The sequence below is a fragment of the Sciurus carolinensis genome, chromosome 3, assembly GCF_902686445.1.
Source record: "Sciurus carolinensis chromosome 3, mSciCar1.2, whole genome shotgun sequence".
Lineage (NCBI taxonomy): Eukaryota > Metazoa > Chordata > Mammalia > Rodentia > Sciuridae > Sciurus > Sciurus carolinensis.
The window spans coordinates 167,817,432-167,837,729 of record NC_062215.1 but is presented as its reverse complement, the minus strand read 5'-3'; the positions used below and the strand labels follow the sequence as shown (position 1 = coordinate 167,837,729).

The window sequence follows — 20,298 nt, the reverse complement described above, 5'->3', positions numbered from 1 at the left end:
ACAGATATCCAGTTGTCTTTGTTTTTTTTTTTGTACTGGGGATTGAACCCAGGGCGCTTAACCCCTGAGCCACATTCCCAGCACCCCCACTGGCCCCCTTTTTGAAATATGCCTATGGAGGACCTTCATGATCAAATGCCATGCGTTTTGTTTCGACTGCATTTAAAATTCTTTGGATATTAGTAGATGTTATAGTAGAAGGGATAGATTAAAGGCCTTTGACCACGCGAAGGGCCGAGATTAATTTCTCTCTCTTCATGAAGCATACTTACTTCACTTCTGGCTCAGACCACATCTCCATTCTCCAGAGCATTTGAGCAGTCGTGGTTTAAGCTGTGCTCTCCTCCCGACACTGTCTCATTTCTAAAGTCACACATTCTCTCTGAAGCCTTTCTAAATGAGAGAATGGTCTACTGCATACCTTACTTAGTATGATGATGGAAATTCAGAATTTTAAAAAAACTTTTAATTACGATATATATTTAAGATTCTGTTTCTTTCTCCTCCCTTGACCACTGTGTCTGCTGCAGAACATAATGCACTCTCTTGGCTTTTATGATTGGGTTTAATCTTTTCATTTGCTGTCAGTTTGTACCACATATGTACATCAGTATTTGTCTTATATTCTAAGCTATTAAAACATAGGGGCACATGTAAGGCCCTGGGTTCAATACCCAGCATCACAAAAATAAGAAAAGAGAGAGAGAACCAGATCTATGCAGGGTTTTTTGTATAACTGTATGCTTGATAAAGAGCTCAATAAAAGCATTTCATTATGGACTTGTGAAATACCTCAGTTCTGAGAAATTGTCCATTAATGCTGGAACCCTCAAATAATGGAAGATTATCTAGTATCCACATGTGGAATGTGGTTTTCTGAAAAGGGCTTATGTCATCAGTCTGGATTAATTTAATTTCACTATTTCATATTTTTGGCATGTAGAATTTCCAATTAATAATTAAAAAAATATGGGTATAGGGAGCATTGACATTAACAATTTTTGAAGTAGCATCATTCGCATATGTGATGGCATCTTAACTGTGTAAATATATCATTTTTAATATAGAAAGTTATTTTAGTACGTTTGGTTCCACATAGTTAAGATCTGCTAACGTGAGTATAATGTACTCTGTCATGCATTGAATATTGTATTTTTTTAATAGATAAAAATCCATTCCAGGTTTATGTTAACTAAATAAAAGTCAACCCACAAGGACATAACTTTTCCCCTCATGCATTGAGAAGGTCATAGATTTTTTCCTCACATTTGTTTCTTGGCTTTTCAGCATTAGTTAAAAATTAAAGTCTTACTTTGGTACTATCATATAGAAGCATTTTAAGGCAAATTGTTTCTAAGATTTCTTGTGTTTTAAAAATTAAAAATTTATTTGTAATGTCCTTAAAAGTTTTCCTGAATATATATTTTTAATTAAGAATAATTTTGTTCTTTTCCTACTTAAAAAGTAAGGTGCCCAACTTCTCCCAAATCCTGTATTTGGAATTGGTTTCCAGACTTTGTATGTGTGTATGCAGCCATGTGTTTGACTTTCTATATGTAGCCATAGATATAGTTAAATACATGTTAGTGTTTACACAAATGGGATTATACTTTACCTATCCTGTTCTGTACTTTGGTTTTTCTCTGAACACATTTTATTCACCTCATTAATTTTAATGGCTATATAATATTTCATATGGTTTATTTATGTAAACTGTTTAGGATGAATATATAGTTATCAGAATTTTATTAAAACAACATCTGTTGCAGTGAATATCTTTTTTCCCTTATAAAAAGACCTATTTTTAGAAATAGAATTGGTCACTCCATTGGTGTACACACTTAAGCGTTTGATAACATGTCAAATTCTCTTCCAAAGAGGAATTTTCAAAAAAAATCTCTTATCTGTTCCTACCAAGAGAGTGTCAAGTTTCCTTTTTCCCTATGTTAGGTGTGATCACAGGATGCTTGTAGCCTTTATGAATCATTTAGGCTGCATTGAAATGCATTGAGATGAATAAAATTTGCCATCTAAATTATAGGCTGATGGGTGCCAATATTTGAATATATTTTAAAATAAGGTGACACGTTTTATTTGTCTTAGTTTGGCCAGACTATTAATTTCAGATTCTACATCAGCCCCTGATTATCCCAGAAGGCTTTTGGTCTCTCAGTACCTTTAGGGCTTCTAGGTGAATATGAGAATAGGTATGAAAAGTGTCTGTTGAAGATTCTGTGCAGTATGCTAAAAATAACTAAACACCATTAATTTACTTAAAATCATTGGTACTTTGGTGAAAGAAGATCTATACCAAGTGGGAGCCTAGTCTAAAACTTTGAGTTATATGCAATAGACATATACTTGGGATATCAAATACCTTTCTTTTTTCAAAAAAAAAAAAAATCATTTGGCATATTCTTTCAGCTTACAGAACTGTAGCTAGCTGCCCCTCCTTTTGGTGGCTTAGATCAGTCCTCTCCAGGCTGTACTTTGAAGTCTGTGAAATACATGGATAATTTAGGCTGACATACTTGGCAGACCCATTTAAAAAGCAGAATTGTTTGATGGCATGACACAAGAGGTCTGTTAACTGAGTTATAAAGAACTGAGGCATTTCCAACAAACCCTAGCTTGGCATGAAATTTAAATAGTTCTTATTTTGTGGTGTGCAGTCAGTGAACTTCCTGTGATGTAATATGGTCTCTCAGTGCAAAATATTAGGAAATGGAAATTTTACTATACGTAGCTGTTTCTCTAAGGAGGAATGGATAGAATAAAAAATGTGTTTATTTTCTCTTTAATTCCATTCAGTTAGAGTAGAGAGACCATGATGGTAAGATGTGAGTAATCAAGTCTAGAAGGATTGATAGCCCTTGGGAAATGTGAAAAACCAGTCAATCAGTGATGGGGTTGGGAGGGGGCACCAAAATAATGAATTAATCTAATTATTAGGGTATATTTAAAACATAGCCCTAAAAACCAGTGACCTTTCTTAAAAATATTACAAAATTAAATCTAAAAATATATAGTTAATTGTTCTATGGGTGTGTTATAAACATTCTCAAACCTTGCTTGAATAAAATAGAATTTAATTTTTTAAAATCTGTATGTTTTATTGTAATTTCATTCTGATCACTATAATCAGTTGATTTTTAAAAAATTCTGTTTTTGATCCAGATGTGCTACTCTTACCAGAAAGGTAAATTTTATATAATTTGGCAATGAAGAAAACTATTCCAAGGCAAAGGTTACCAAAATAAAGCTTCTAGTTTACGTTGCTAAGCTCTCTGAATGGTGGCATTACTGTTGGGCCATTCTCTCATAATAAAAATGGAACTACAAAGTAGTTTCAATACATGCCTGTGTGTTAAAGTGGAAGCATGTGACACCAACAAATGGGTACCACATGGCAGAAATACCCAGAAGCAAGTCAGTAGTATGAAAGGGATAATTTAGTTCTGTTTCATTTTATTTTTTTCCCCTTTAGGAGGAGAAAGAGTTTGTGTGTGTTTGTGTTCCTACCGTAGAATTAGGCCCCTCATTTAAGTTTATGCACAGTTGGTTTAGTGGGGGTTTAATCCTGCCTGATTTTAATATTGATCTTTATTCTCACACCTTTGCTTGTAACTTTTAGATACCAGATTCCTTTGTCCTTGAAAATGGAAATGGTGGAGAGCGATAGCATGGTGCTCACTTTCTTACCTCAGCTGCTGGATTCTGTGTTGCTTTAGAACATGGCCCACTGCTCCCGACCTTGATAGTTGTTCGGGTGTGCTTAATTCCTTTTCCCGGCTTTAGTCATTTATTCAGAAAATAATTATCGAGGGATTAGTACGTGCAAGCCCTACACCATCTCGGGACATCTCCCGTTGAGTACCGTGAACATAGTATGCACTGAGAACTGTTAACCTGGCAAAAGCAGTTATTTCTCCATGTCTGTTCAGTCAGAACCTTAACCCAGAATATCCTTTCCGTAAGTTACAATACTGTTGATGACTTCACTGATTTAAAAGAATGATTTATTTCAGTTGCTTACATGGAATTCTTAAACATCATGAAAATAAGCATGTGTATCAAACAGTCTCAAGAATGCACATCTTTGCCCATTGCAGTGGCACATGCATGTAATCCCAGCAACTTGGTAGGCTGAGGATCAAAGTTCAAAGGCCAGACTGGGCAACTTAGGAAACTGACTCAAAATTTTAGAAGGTGGGGGGGGCATTGGTACCGTCGGGGTGTAACTCAGTGGTGTAATGCCACTAGGATCAATCAGTCCCTTGCACTCAACACTTTTGACTATATTAAGTAGGTATATAGCCAAGTATAACTTGGCTCTTATGTTGTTTCCATCTAAATTCTTTATGGTGTACAATGTAGTAGTGGAAAGAGCAGGATTTTAGAGTCACAGTCCTGATCATATCCTGATTTTGTAATTTATTAACTTTGTAATTAATTATAATAAACTGCAGCCAGTTAGCTTGATTTGGGGCACGTTCTTAGTCACTCTTGAGTTATTGTTTCTCCTTATGTTTTATGGGGACTGTAATACCTACCTTGCATAGTTGTCTTGTGACTTCAGTAAGATTATAGAAAGATTGGTATGTAGGCACTAAATACGTGACACATGGTAGATTGTCAGTTAATGTTAGTTTTCCTTTTACCCCATTTGTGTGCACACTTTTATATTACTTTCATATTATTGTACAGTGTCTTATTGGGTATTCAGATAAAAGTCTTACATATTTTATGTCAACTCTGACTAGTATCTCTTACCTGCGGTGATCATTTCTGTGGAAGAGCTTTTGCTTAGTATGTGGTAATATGAGGCAGATTCTCCTTTCAGTCTGTGCCCCCAGACAGACATAGTTTGTAGACATAAGTTGATTCTCTTTTCCTAATGTGAAAAGCAGAATGGAACCAACGTTCATTTAGTGTGTATGTTAGAGCATTTATCTCTAGACTTTATTACAGGGCTGCAGGTTTATATACCTATTATAAAGTTAATGATACTGTTGCCTTTGAGTCTTCCTTTATATGCTGTGCACTTTTTAAAAAATTATCACCACACCATCCAAAACAATTCCATCACCTGAAAACCCCACATGCTGTTTTGTGTTTGTCATGTTTTCCCCACACCTGTGGCAGACAACCCCTGCTTTCTGTTGCTGTAGTTTTGCCTTTTCCAAAATGTCATGTAAGTGGACTCATACCTTCAGAAACTTCTGGAGACTAGCTTCTTTCATTCAGCACAGTGCCACTGAGAGCCATCCAGGTTGTCAAGTCCATCGACAATTTGTTTCATTTTATTGCTGAGTAATACTCCATTGTATGGATATACCAGTTTTGTTTAATCCAGTCATATGTTAGGGGTCATTTGGATTGTTGTAATTCCTTTTTAAAATGTCAAGTTATGTTTGTAATTCTTTTTTAAAGCATCAAGTTCTGTTTGTTTTCATTTTAAAGTAGAATATATACTAATTGTGGAAGATTGGGAAGTAAGTAAAAGCTGAAAAACAATTATTACTGCCCAAATATAACCTTAGTTATTTAGGTGTATTTCTTTTTAGTTCTCCCCTGCCACCCACATGGAGTTTTTGACTTATGGCCATATTTATATAGTTTTTGTTCTATTCTTTATATAAGTTTAAAAAATTATTATTATGGTAATATTTTGCATTCTGCTTTTTTCATGTTTAAATTGTGATGAATGTATATACATATATATATAGTTTCAAAAAGATTGTAAAACAAACACTACTATAACCATCACTCAGATTAAAAAATGAATCCTGCCAGTGCTTCTTGTGTGCCACCTCCCTTCTGAGTACCTTACCTGTACCTGGGGCGTTCGTCAGCCTAGCTTTGATAGTCGTTTCTTCCCTTTGCTTCATATGTTCTTTAAATGATATTATTTAGTTTTGATTATTTTTGAACTTTGTGACTGCCCCCCCTTTTTCTGTTGTCCATGGCTGTTATGATAAACTGTCATAAAGGTGCTTCCTGTGAGCCACCATGGTTTTCTAGTGAGTGACCATGCTGTATTTTATACAGTTATTTCCCAACTTAGGTTGTTTCTAATTTTCACTGTTGAAAATAATGCTCCAGTAAATATCTTTCTACATGAAGTCTTTGTTTTGTTTGTACTTAAGGTTTTTTCCCTTAGATAGTATCATGAATAAAGAATATGAGTTTTAAGGCTCTGCTGAAGTGTTGTACAAAGAATTTTTGTGCTTCACATTGTAACGAAATCTTACTGTACTCGCATTGAGGGTTCTTCACCCTCCCCCACCCCCATTAAATACCTTTGGAAATTCAGTGGTTGAAAAGGACTGTTTTATCTTCCCTTGCATTCCTGAGGTCATATGCTTCTCTTTTTGTCAAATAATAGGTTTTCTCTCTCTCTCTTCTCTTCTCTCTCTCTCTGTCTTTGTGGTGTATGTGTTGGGGAAAATCAGTTCCTTTAGTAACAGTTAATGTGGCCTTGTGACCAATTCTTTTGCTTTTTTCCAGATGTAGGTGCAAAAAACTACAGGCATCTCTGTGCTGTTTATTACAACAAGAATCCTGGGTTTGAGATAATCCATGGGCTGCTGGACAGAATTATGCAGCTGCTTGATGTACCTCCTGGCAAAGATAAGGGAGGCTACATGATCAAAGCATCAGAAGGTAAGATGCGCCTGCTGAATCCAGAGTTAGTGATAATGTAATGAAGAAGCTAAATAAGGCCTGTTTCTCATAAATTTTTTCACTTTTGATTTAAAGGGTATGGGAAGGGAGATAGAACTTTATTTCAATTAATTATTAGTATTTTCCAGAAAATATCCCTTTTCCCTCCAGCACTTTAGGAAAATTCTGTTTAGAACTCTCCTAGGCGCTACACAATATACTTTTGTTCCAGCTGAGCCAGGATAACCGGTCGTTAAAGCGGTTATAGGTACCTTCAGTCCCCAAGTGAGCCCATAAGTCCATACTAGAAACTGAGAACTGAGGGGAGGGTTTGCTCTCAAAAGCTACCTCTCTGAAGTCAAGGCAAAAGAAAAAAAAAACTCTTAAAAGTTTTTCTGAAAGACTTCATACATGTTAATGAAGTCAGAGAGTCCTCTGAGCAAGGTGGGAACCCTCTGGGCAAATGACCCAAGTGCAGTGAAGCCTTGCTGAGAGGGTTAAGTTAAAGCAGGCTGACGAAATGGTGTAGATGCTCCTCATATGTACCTTTTTATTATTCCAGGAGTTCTAAAAGATTTGCTTTTCATATCCCCATAACTTGAATCTAAGATGGCTTGACAAGCGATTCAGAAACAACTTGAACAAAATATTTTACCTCTGATTTCTACTATTTACCTTACTGTTATTTTGTAACTATATATGGCTTCCTAAATTTCGAACAGAACCTACATTTTTGTTTATTTTATGTGGTTCTGAGGATCCAACCCAGTGACTAACATGTGCTAGGCAAGTGCTCTATCACCGAGCTACAACCACAGCCTCAGAACCTGCATTTTAAAAGTGTCATTTAGTAGTTATTTGTAGTGGCTTAAGGTTTGGTTGGGAGACATTTTTCAACTTTGCTTATGTATATTTTTCTTAGTCCTCAGAAATTTTCTGTTGTAGTTTTATGTTTTCTTTTTCATTTTGAAATTTCTTTAAAAATAACCCTGAAATGTATAGGTCTTTTTAGATTAAAAGTGTGTAGGGTTTTCTCTCTCTCTCTCTTTTTTTTAATAAAATTGAAAGATTTAATAGCACCAAATAATGCAAGAAAGATATGTAGTGCTTGTAGAATTCCAGTGTTAGAATGTGAATGATACTGAATTATCCCCCGTGCCACAAAACAAAAAAGCAGAAGTCAGAAACCCTCGGAAAGTTTTATTAGCTTTCTTGGATTCAGCATTTGGATAATCTGGTGTTCATCTAATCCAGTATCCTGGTTTCCTAAGTAAGGGAACCAAGGCAAGTTGAGCTGGGCCACCCATGTGGAACCAGGGCTCACCTCCCGTGTTTTCCATAGGCCTTGCTGGCAGCCATTTTAGATGCACTCACCTGTTTACTCTTCTTGAATTCTGCCTGAAGACCTGGTGTTCCAGGTTAATGGCAACCTGTAAGCTGACGTGAAACATTTCTCTTCCTGTATAGAGTCTTTTCTCAAAAATCTGACTTAACAAACAGGTTAACTGGATTAAAAATCGGTTCCCCAAGGCAGATTGTACCACTTAAGTGAGGTTTTCTTATTTGGAAGATTGTAAAGAGCTGAATTGGTAGATTCAAACATTCTTTGGTATGGATATGATATTTATATAAACCAATATCTTTATATTGTGAATCTCTAGTCTTGATAAGTTCCTTAGACATTCATTTCTCAGAAGAATCTGAGTTCCCAGTTAAGAAAATAAGGATAAAATAATAATAATAATAATAATAATAATAATAATAATAAATTTTAAAAAATAGAAGATAAGTGTAGGTAAGACCTGGGCCCTGCTCGGAGGAACTTGCAGAGGAAAAGACCACTATATCTCACCTCTCAAACCAAGCTGCAAAGACAAGTGCCTTGAGGTTCAAAGAGGAAGAGAGTGCAGCTTCTTGAGGTTACCAGAAAAACATTAAGTGAGTTTCTGGGAAGTGAGGTGGGTCTTTGAAGGAATAGATGGACCCAGGGAAACAGGCAACCCCCTTGAGCAAAGCTAAATGTGAGAAACAGGCTGGTTTATAGAACAGTAGGGAGCACGGTTTGCTTTCAGGGGAAAACTTGATTCAAAAACCTTTAGGAGCTGGGGATATAGCTCAGTGGTGGAGGACTAGTCTCATCTGTATGAGGTCCTGAGTTCATTTCCCAGTATTGTGAAACAAAAATTAGAAACCTTTAGAAGGTAGAAGCTACAGCATTTAGCATTTGGAAAATGTCATGATACATGCCACTTAGAACTTTTTATGATACAGTTAATATGTCTGATCTCCTTTTAAATGTCAGATTTTTATAATTCTAAATTTGTGATATAATTTGAATTCTATCTAAATTAGCACTGAAACAGAATCTGATGCTTGGAACTTAATTTCACTAATACACAGATATCTGCTGTTTTGGTTCAAAATATATTTTTAAAATTAGCAAATATATAGGTGAACTATGACAGCTTCTGATGTGGTTACACGTCTTTTGTTTTTTGTGGTGCTGGGAATTGAACACAAGTTCTCACCAATGCCAGACAGGCACTCTACCACTCAGCTGCATCCCCAGCCAGTTTGTAGATCTTTATGTTTGATTTTGTGAGGCCAAGTTGTTACTTTGGTTTTTAATCATGAGAATTTACAGACTCAGACTTATATTTCTTTTATGAATCTTCATTGGTTCTCATATGAAATTTCATAATGTTTTTAAAAGTTTTTAGAGCTATGAAATGTCTAAGATTTCTGAATTTGGGCAGCTTTGGTACCACTGCTTTATGTGTGTGGGTGGCCTGGATCAGTGGTATTCAATATTTCTAACTGGCTTTCCCTGAAAAGGGGTAGGATGTTTACTTTCGCCACTCACCACCCTCATTGGCCACATCAGTTGCCCTGGATTCATGGGCATATGCTAGTTCTGGGTGCTTTTTTCTCAGGATGCTTTCTGTAAGAGCCATCAAGCCAAAGAGAATTAGTGTCATTATAAATAATGATTCCTCATTTTTCATAGGGATTTCTAAGTCTATTTTGATTATCTAATGACAAATACGATTATCCTTTTTTCTTTTTTTATGGTCAAAGAAATCGAGACCTAAAGATTTCTTTGTCAAAATAAGTGCTTGTCAAAATAAGTCAGTGGTAAAGCTGGTATTAGTTCTTTGTTTAATATATATGCATACATACATACCACAACTAAGAAACAAAACTTGTTTTCCATACTTCTAAGTAAATCTTTAAACACAAGAATTGGTTGTTGGGGCTTATTTATTAGCTACATCATTTCCTCAGACCTACTGTTTCTACAGATAGCTTTTTCTGCTAACAAAAGGTCTTCAGAGTATCAAAAAGTAGAGTGGAAACAGATTAAGAACTACTGTTTCATGCCATTCTTGATTATTGAGCTGTATTCTATTACTCTGGCATATGGTTTACTTTTTAATAATTAAAAATCCCTAGTGGCTTTGCAATTATAATTGAGCTAAGTCTGTTCACCAGAGATTCCTGCTAATGTCAGTTACACTGACAGTTATACCTAATTTTTTTCTGTCCTTTGTAGTATATGCTTCCAAGCTTCCTTTTTGCTTTGTTTGATGGTAGGGATAAGTGGGATAGAACTTGATTACCCTTTGAGAAATTTGGCCCTGTTCTTTGTACAAGATATCTGGAAATTTATTTGATTGATCATCACATCGATTCCAAGGAGTTGTGTTGACATTGAATTGTAACCTTGCTTATTTTGCAGCCAGCAGCGCTCTGCAGCATATGGAGTATGTGCAGAAGTACCTAGAAGCACTGTGACCAGTCAGAGTGAAAAGCCTGATTGCTTAATCTTACATATTTTTCATTTGCTGAGCACCCTTGCAGTTTAAGACCCTAAAGTGAGCTAGAATATCAAGTTGGTTTGATGATAGCATAAGGGCATTGTTGAGTTAAAAAAAAAAAAAAAAAAAAAAAGAGCGATCTTTAACTGGTTAGCAGACTGCATAGCATTTTAAAGGTTTCAGAAGAGTTCAACTCAGAATGTTTTAGTGGTATTTGATCAGATTTTATAGCATATGTATATGCTTTTTTTCAGGCCTCTTCCTCTTTGTTTTTGTGGTTTTTTTGCAAACTAAATTATGTATGTTTAGATGCATTTATCCTTTTCAGAAACCACTTCTGGGCAAGGAAAATTCTCAACATTTTTTTGTTTAGAACAGTTCTGTGGTTGCTGGGCAGATCAGTGGCAAAAATAATTTCATGTAGAATGTAGTGGGCTTTGCTAGTGATGGGCTGCATTGACTGGAGAGTTCCCCCTTTAGCTTGCCACCTATTTCAGTTTTGATTACTTACAGTTCTACAGAAAACTTCAGCTTGACTTGAGACAAAGTCCCAGATGGAGAGACAAAAATTTTAGAACTTTGGTTTTGACAATTCTAGTTTTCATGCTGTTCGTAATTCATTTTATGAAGTGAAAAACAACTTTGTAAGTAATACACACCTTTAATCCTACACCATATGTACATACTGTGGCTATTAGGAACCTTCTGTTACAGTAACACCTAATGATCATTGGCTTGACCTGTAGGTCCTGACCTTATTTGCCTTTCAGGACACCTGTGAAAGATTTCTGATGCTTAAAAAAAAATATGGGTGAAATTGTGATGTTTCCCTAGTCGTCACACTGGTTCTCAGTGTAATGGGAGCTTCAAAATAGATGAGAAAAATATCTGTTGAACAATTTGTTGAAATACAGGTATTCAGTTTATGGTTTGATTTACACAAAACTTTCTGGGCTATAATAAAGGGGGATCTGTATAGCAGTCTGAATTAATTACCATCAACAAAGGTGTTAAGGCATCAGGTTAAAAAAAGAAGTTTGGAAGCTTTTAAGCTTCTGACCTTATTACCATGTGTAAAAATAGTTTGTACGTACCCTCTGGCTGTCTGTTTGCACCAAGTTTTTCTAGTACTACCATTTCCATTAGCTTCCTTGCAAGAATAAAGACTCAAGGCCACATTAAACAAATGAGGGGTAACTGTCGCACAGCAGGATCAGGGTGTCCTAGGGACCGCAGGGTTTTTATGGCATCTTCAGCACTGATCACAGATTCCCTGACCCTTTTGTGGTTTTGAGCTTGGGTATTGATTTTGCCACCCTCTCATAAGCATGAGGTAAGTTCTGCCTCTCTTGTTCACTTCACTCCTGTTCTTGGTGTGTTTTGGTGGTCACCTGACATGGCAGTGCTCATAACAAAGTGGGGTATTTGACACCAGGTCCACGCTAGATGTCCTGGCCAGCTCAGTATTCCCTCTGATAGAAAATTGTGTTAATATAGCATTTCTCAGCCTTTTTTTACATGCTCTCTCCTCTAAGGACATTTTCCGGTCTTTTATTCTTAATTGCCCCTCCATGAAATTCTAATACACGAATATACTATCTACTATGGACTATACGTATAGTGCTGTATACATAAGAAGGATAAATATAAAGCTTAACATTTTTTATTAATGTAGGGTTAATGATGACTAAACAAAAATTTTAGTCTTAAAGTACAAGTTTTAGGGTACTTACTGATGTAAATTGTATCAAATTATACCAATTGGCAATTTATGAAATGCATAATGAAATAATCAAAAGTTTTAAAAGTCATTCAAAACTTGTTTTTTCAACAAAACAATTAAAAATTTAATTGGTTAAAAATTATTTTCACTGAATTTAACTTTTAACTTTCTGTGGTATGAAAAAATAACTTATAAGTAGTTATGGTAATCAGATATTATCAACATTTTTTTCTTTTCAGCACTTGACATAATGAATGATGTGTTCAGTAACTTTTTGAATTAAATGATAAACTATTTTAGGTAATTCTCAGAACCTAAGCCACACACAAAAGCTCTTGGGATCATACACAAACAATATCTGTAAGAAGCCAGTGGCCCCAAAGCTACCTTTCTAGGTGACTTTTGAGATTTTTTTTTTTTTTTTTTTTGAGGCAGGATCTCACTTAGCTGTCCCGACTGACCTTGGAATTCATGAACTTAGGTGATCCTCCACCCCAGCCTTCTGAGTAGCTGGAGACCACCACACCTGGCTTGTGACTTTGGGCAGTGGCTGGTCTTCCATCACGACCATTCATTGCCATCGTTTATAGCATCCTTGTCGCATGTTTGCCACGTCTTCTGTATCAGTGCTGCTTGTGAGGAATCTAGGAAAACGGCGAGAGGAGTTGAATGCTGAGAAGTGTGTGGTTGTTGCCAAGGTGGGCTCAGCTTTGGAGGCCCAACCAGATTCGTTCATGCCCCCTTCTTCAAGAACCACTTTTAAAAACTTTGTTGAGAATATATATACTCTGGAGTTACTTTAATTCAACTGTATGTACTGGGTGAAAAAAGATATTGGTATTTTTGCCAGTGTATCTTTGGGACAGATTCCTAGAAGTATGGGGTTATTGGGACAAAAGGTAAGTTCATATTTTTACCTGATAGTGCCAAACTCCTCTCCTTCAAACATCTCGTGTGCAAGCTCAGCAGCAGCAGATGAGAAGACCTATTTCTCTACTTGGTTGCTAGAGTCACTAAATTTTTCTATTTTTCCCCCGATTATTAGGTGGGAAATAGTATATCTCAAGTTTTCATTGAACCTCCCTTCTTAGGAGCAAGTGTAAAAGTATTTCATGTTTACCAGAAATTTTTATTTCCTTTTTTGAACCTCTTGTCTTGCTTATTTTTTTTTTCTTTAGGTTCATTCTTTAGGTTATTTTTAGAGATCTTATATGTTATATGGATATAAATCCTGTGACACATATCCAAGTATTTTTTGTCAGTATGTAAACTATTTTTTGACTTTTTTTCTTTGCCATGCAGATTTTATTAAGTTATATTGTCAAATTTCTTAATCTTTTTCTTTATTGATGTTGAATTTCGAGTCATTGATAGGAAAGTTTCTTCTGCTCTGAGATTAGTGTTTTTCCTGTTGCTTAAATGTCCATTTTCTTTTATCTATTTGTAATTTATCTTGAATACAGTATGAAGAGTAGGTCCAATTTTATATTTTTCCATATGCTTTGTAGATTTTTTTAATACATGTTGCTTTCTAGTTATTACTGTGACTTTTTGTTAATGATACTGATTAACTTCTTCCTAATCTCACCTTATTTTATGTTAAATTCTTCTTGAAATCCATTAATGAACAGAGAAAATGTAATACCCCTGATCTGTGATATATTTAAAAGGTAAAGTCCTTCCATCAAATTGAACACATCCTTAAGGAAATGTGACTACATTTGAAACTAGGTGAGAATTGGAATAAAAATCTGATTCATATCAGAGTGAAGTTCACAGATCCTCTAAGTTATAAAGTATAACTTGCTGTAGACTTCTTTTTGAAGAAAAGAAGCCTGCTATTGTTCACCATCTTTCTTGAGAAGTAGTTCAAGAAACTCCCAAGTATATATTAGAGTTAGTTAGCATCATTCTCCTTGATCAGCCCAGTTCCTTTTGGTCCATTAACATTCGTTTTTTCCCATCATTACATTTTTCTGTAAGTAAAATGAGATAATTAAACGTTGAAATGAGACTTCAGTTTTGAAAATTAAGTGGTTTCTAACCTGTGATTTCCAGATCTTAAATGATCACATATGCGGTTTATATACCATGTACTAAATTTCGAAGAGATTCTGAAAGATATCTGTGACCAGGGGGTGTAAAAATCACATAGCAAATACTCTGTTATGTTGGAATATTTATAATATTTAAAAAATACATTACATGCCAAAGTGGCAGCTGGTCTTCAGAGCCCCCGCCTGCTTCTTACGCTCTGGCTGCCTCGGGGTGGGAAAGCATCAGTGTTGTTGTCGTTCAGAGCTCTTTGCTGGTGACCACATTTCCCATCCAAGGGCGCTGTTGAGAGAGAATCTGTTTTTCTCATTTTCTTTTGGTCTTATTGCTTCTGTCATTTATCCCCTGAGAATAATGAAGTCTTTCCCTTGGATCTCAACAATTTATTCACCACCTCTGTCTTGTTCCCTTCTTGCATCATGAAGTCACAGGTGTAGCTTGGCTTAGTAATTCCTGTTGCTCAGAAGTTAATGCATTATCATTTCAAACTTTATCAAGGAATGTAGAAGGTTGTTAAAAATCAGTGTTTGATGTTTTTCTGGTATTTCTTCTTAATGAGCTAGATTCTAGAAATATTTAATAACTAATGCTTACTCTGATTTTTAATATTATATTGATACATAATCTGCTTTGTTTAAAAATTAAAATGTATATTTACTGTGGACTTTTGGGGCTGTGGATCTGTAGAAAATTAAACATCCATTAGGTATCTGTCTTCTCCAGAGTGCTTTCATCTACAGCATGTTCTCCTCTCCCCCATACATTCTTTGGAGACACTCCCCCTGCTCTCCCTCTCTCCCCCTCCCCTTCTCTCTTCCTCTCTCTCCTCTCTCCCTGTGTGTGTGTGTATGTTCGTTGTAGCTCACATTGCTCTGTGTTACATCATTACAGGAATCTCACAGGTTGACATTCAAAGTATTCCCCATACTCCTTTTACATAAAGTGATAGGCTGGCAGGACACAATCGCACACACCTTTAATTCCAGCAGCTAGGAAGGCTGAGGCAGAAGGATCAACCTCAGCAATTTAGCAAGGCCATAAGCAATTTAGTGAGTCCCAAATTAAAAAATAAAAAAGGACCAGTAATGTAGCTCAGTAGTAAAACACCCGAGTTCAATCCCCAGTACCAAAAAGAAAAAAAAAAAAAAAAAGGACTGTTAACTTCATTAAGGTCCCAGTTCTGATTTTGATGAGTTACTTTACTTTACTTTACATTTATGTTGAATATCTGTGGCCTAACTTGATCTGTTTGAGAAGTAAATGCTATCCTTCGTTAGGTTACCCAGGTGACTCACCCCTATGGAAATACTTCTGAGCTCCTGATGGCCCACGTGGGCGTGGGTCAGGAACTGGTATCTTTCTGCTGGGGGAATTTAGGCCAAGTGCGGGATTGGCAGCTTGTCTTTGGAGCCCTACTTATCATCTCTTGTGGCTTTCTGTATTTTGATTGAATTGTCTTCTACTCCTCCCTCCCCAGCACCCTAATTTTTCCCCTTCTGTGTCACTATACTTTGGCATTCACCTTCCAAGAGAAGGGTTTCTGTTCACTCTTCTTCATCCTTAAAGACTCCTTGTTGGTTAGTCTGAATTACATTCTCTGAACAAAGCTTTCTTCCTAGGGTTGTGTCCCTAGGCTGTTTTGAGTCATTTTCCCCCACCAATGGGATTTTCTTGAAAGGTAATAGATGGTACTCTGTGGGAGAAAGCTTTTTATCTGTATTGTACAAGATGAGATCAGTATAGTCTGTGGTTTATTGCTACTACCACTGCTCGAAGTCCATTGTTTAACGTTTCAATACATAATGAGTTATACGGTGGTTCATTTTGGTTTTGTCTTTTTGTATAGCACTGCTTTGGGAAAAAGGAAATAATCCAAGAAAGAGCAAAAAGTAGCATATGTTTATAGAAACTACTTGTAGTAGTGAATAATGGAAAACAACTCTAAGATAAAATACTTAAAGAGTAATTTGGCAACTATGATATATAAATAAAATGGAATGTCTTTAAATATGTAAATATAAATTAAGTTGAAAAAGCAAATCCCAAGGTGTCAATTGTAATGATAGGAAAGAATACACCGTTAAACCTAGAAAATATGAAAGTCAACTGTTGCTGCAAGTCCTCTTTTATTTTAAATATATGACTAAGGACTTAATTTCTTTGTGCCAATTTCCTTAACTGTAAAATGGGAATGAATATCTGTCCTGTGTGCACCATTTGGATTGTTAGGAGAGGCAAAGACAATAATTTGGGGAAGCATTTTGGAATTGGTAATCACTCCTCAGAGGAAACTTCGTAATGTTGAGTTTGCCCTTGGAAAAGCAGCACTGGGCGACAGAGCTGTAGACCGAGTTCAGGAAGACCTGGGTTCCTCCTTAGCTCTTCCGTAACCTGGCTCTGTAGTTTTCCTAACCGGGTTTATCTCTGCTTTCTCCTTTGTCACCTAAGGGAGTGATCAGGACTGCCTCCAGCGTCCTTTCTACTTATAAGATACTGCAGAAGTTTAAATTCAAAAGCACCCTCCGCCACAGGTTCTCACATGTTCACTCATTTTCTTTGTTTGTTTGTTTGTTTATGTTCGGTACTGGGGATTGAGCTCTGAGCTACATCACCAGTCCTCTATTTTATTCATTTTGAGACAGCATCTTACTAAGTTGCCCAGACTGGCTTCTCTAACTTGTGACCCTTCTGCCTCAGCCTCCCAAGTCCCTGAGTTTATAAGCATGTGCCACCACACCCAGCTCTTTACCCTTTTAGACCATATCACCTTGGTGTTTGTTTATATGCTCAAATAATTCTAGCCTGGTTTTAGAAATCCACAATTTATTCATTAAGGCCACTGTTAAATGGGACTTTAAAAAAAACGGTAGTTCTGCTTTCACTCGGAGACTCGGGGTATTGTCAGTATTATGCATTTTAGTAATATTGCAGAGCACACTGGGGATGTCCTCAGGTTAGAGGTAAGGAACTATCAGTCTTTTTCCGTGCTGTCTTAAGTTGTGTTTATTTATTTCATTTTAGGACAGAAAAGTTTGCAAACATCAAATGAACAGCTTGACCAAAAGCTTAAAAGCATCATGCCGTAGGCCTTCTGTGCCTGGAGGCCACCTGAGGAGGGCTGATTCAGTGGCCCTCTTCACCTTTAGCTTGCTCTCCTGCCTATACTGTTGCTCGCCTTGGGCAAGGCTTCTAATCTCCTTGTGCGTCACTTTCCCATCTGTAACTCGCCTGTACCACAAAGGACTTGGCCAGGGCTGCCCTGGGACTGGTTCACTGCTTTTACTGGTGATGGAAGATGAGTAGAAACAGGCTACCATGTTTTCATTATTGTTCTATTCTTTTTCTTCTACATGCCTTACTTGTCAGCTGAATCTAATTCTAAAACTAAAATATATCTATTATAATTACACGTTTGAAGTTATGTTTGCTACAAGTTAGCCAAAGGTCTCAGTTGAATTTACTCATTGTGAAATTATTGACACAGTCTCATGCTCAACATTTCCATTCTTTTCTAATTAGCCCTACTGTATTCTTATTATCATTATTATTATTATGGAGGAAGTATACATTGTTAATATCTGATTTGAGAAACAGTACCTCTAAAATTTTTGTCATGTGAAAGACTACAAAAAGAACTATTTGTTGACTTGGGAAGGCAGGGCAGTTTGTACCTTTTATCTTTGAAGTTGTTACTCTAAATATCTCCTTTGAGTACTTAAATGTGAAAATTTGGCAGAAAATGAGTGTCAGACAAATGGAGGATGATGACTGTTTTTAGGAATAGGAGTTTTCAGGACTGAGAGTCCAAGAGGACGTTTTAACCTAGAGTTAAGTCCTTTGGTTTCATACAAGTTAATTTGAGTTTGATTTAAAATTGCAATTGGAGGGCCAGGCATGCTGGCCACATGCCTGAAATCCCAGCTTCTGGGGCGGCTAAGGCAGGGGGATCACAAGTTCAAGACCAGCCTGCGCACTTTACCTGTCTCAAAAAGGGCTGGGAATGTAGCTCAGTGGTAAAACCACCCTGGGTTCATCCCTAGCGCCAGGAATGAATGAGTGAATGAAGTGTAGTAATTAGATATTTAACCTTTAAGCTTTTTGCAGCATTCCTTACCTCCTTCAGATTTTGAGATATGACTGTGTATATGTGAGAAACACTAGTATATGATCAGACTTTGAAATAGATCTTGTTTCCCTAGCATTTTCCTTTTAATCATTTAGTGTTTGCCCTATTAGATAACTAAAGAAATTTTAAAAAGTGATACCCCTGGACCAGGAATGGTAAATCTCTCTACACTAACGAAGACTGGGAGATTTTGGAGTTATAATTCTAAATATTTACTTAATTATAAGGAAATTGTAGTGACTTATAAAAGGTTGTTCTTGTTGAAGATAAGGGTAGTCAGGTGCTTCGATAACTGCTTTTAAAGAAGAAGGTACCCAGGACCCTGGCTCATTTGTAATAGATTTTGCCAGGCCCTTTCTTGCTTGAATGCTGCCGTAACAGTGGCTTCGTCTCCGAGTTCGTGCTAGGCGGTAAGTAGGTACCAGTTCCCTCTCACCCAGTTGCTTCACTTTAAGAGTTAATGATGTCTGCAGGTGTGTTGGGATTAGCACTGGAAAGTTGTGTAAGGGGTTTTCTTTCTTTTGATCTTCAGAAAGGGATGAAAGATGGCCATTAAACTCAAAGGATTAGGTCCCCTTTCTTTACAGACTTTAGGTACCATAAATATTTCACTTCAAATGCAAAGTGAGAATTGTATACATCTGGGGGAACAGGGGTGTTTTATATTACCAGTTGGAAATTATTTAGTCTCCACTTACAAATTCAATGGTCTTTACAGAGACATTCCTCCTGAGTGTACTGGGATCTGAAAAAATGTTTTGTGTTTATCTCTCCGGTGATATTTTGGCTCCTCATGTTCCTAAGCCTTCTCCTTTCTTTTTTAGGTTAACGGAAGCCTTGCCTCCCTGGTTTGTACCTTTCCCTCCTCGCGTCCTCCCCTTCTTCCTGTAATTCACCGGTGCCCTCAAAACCCTGCTGGTTCTAAAACTTGAGAACAACCACCTGTAAGAGTGCAGGCACGCTCCGGCGTGCGGTGTGTGTGTTCGGTGTACGGGCCTGTAAATTATTTAGAACAGGAAGGGGAGGCTGACACACTGGCAGCCGAGGTAGACGGTTTACATTCTCAGAAAACTGGTGGGACAGTAGGAAGGAGCCCCACGTAGGAAACTGCAGCCTGAGCCCCCTTCTGCTCTGCCCTGCCCTGTCACCACTCGGTTGTTTTCACTCCAGAAAGGAATATGGGGATTTTTTTTTTTTTGGTCTTGTCTTGTGCTTCGTGGGGAGGGAAGGGTTTGGGTAGGTGCCAACTCGACAGTTTGTTAAATAATCATTCCTTCCTTCACCCTAATATATTAATCAGCCATTTAGATGAGACTTAAACTACTTTCATTAAAATACATTCATTTTGCCCAGTGGCTTGCAGTATCTATATAATTCTAATTTTCTATTTCATTCCTGATTTGGGGGACTTAACATATGGGGAAAGCTCACAAAGACTGTTTCTGTTATTAGCTGTGACACATGATTTATGGGCATTCCTTTTCCAGTATTTCCTGTCCCCCTTTTTATTTTGTTCTTTTCCGTTCAGAAAATTTGGATGGTATAGTACCAGATTGCAGGCAGTTAATCGTGTGAGAGTTTGGAACCCAACACATGTATTGGTAATACAAAGAGAAGAGTTCAGTTATGTGAGTAGATGATTTTTAGAGATGTGCCAAGTAAAGGGCCAAATCCATGTGTTGTCATAGCCAGTGGAACTTGAGGTAAGCGGTAGGAACCTAGTGCTTGCTAACGCCCTCCATGCTTCCAGCTCTGGAGTCCGCCCTGTTACTGCCTTAAGCTTCTACTTCCGATGCTTCATCAAATTAAAGGAATGGCTTGGTGCGTAAAGCTTATCCAAACTTAGGCCTGTACTATTACTCTAAAAAAGAGATGAGACAAAAAGCAACTGTGAAAGGTGTTTGGCAACG

General features: G+C 36.9%; 1 protein-coding gene across 2 annotated transcripts in view; it reads left to right on the top strand.

Annotated features, from left to right (window-relative positions):
- Farsb (phenylalanyl-tRNA synthetase subunit beta) overlaps positions 1-20,298 on the top strand; it is a 64,528-nt gene that overhangs the window by 40,137 nt on the left and 4,093 nt on the right. For both annotated transcript variants that reach the window (XM_047545800.1, XM_047545801.1), the window contains one exon: positions 6,511-6,666. In XM_047545800.1, the coding sequence (XP_047401756.1) occupies positions 6,511-6,666 (156 nt within the window). The remainder of the gene's footprint in view (positions 1-6,510; positions 6,667-20,298) is intronic.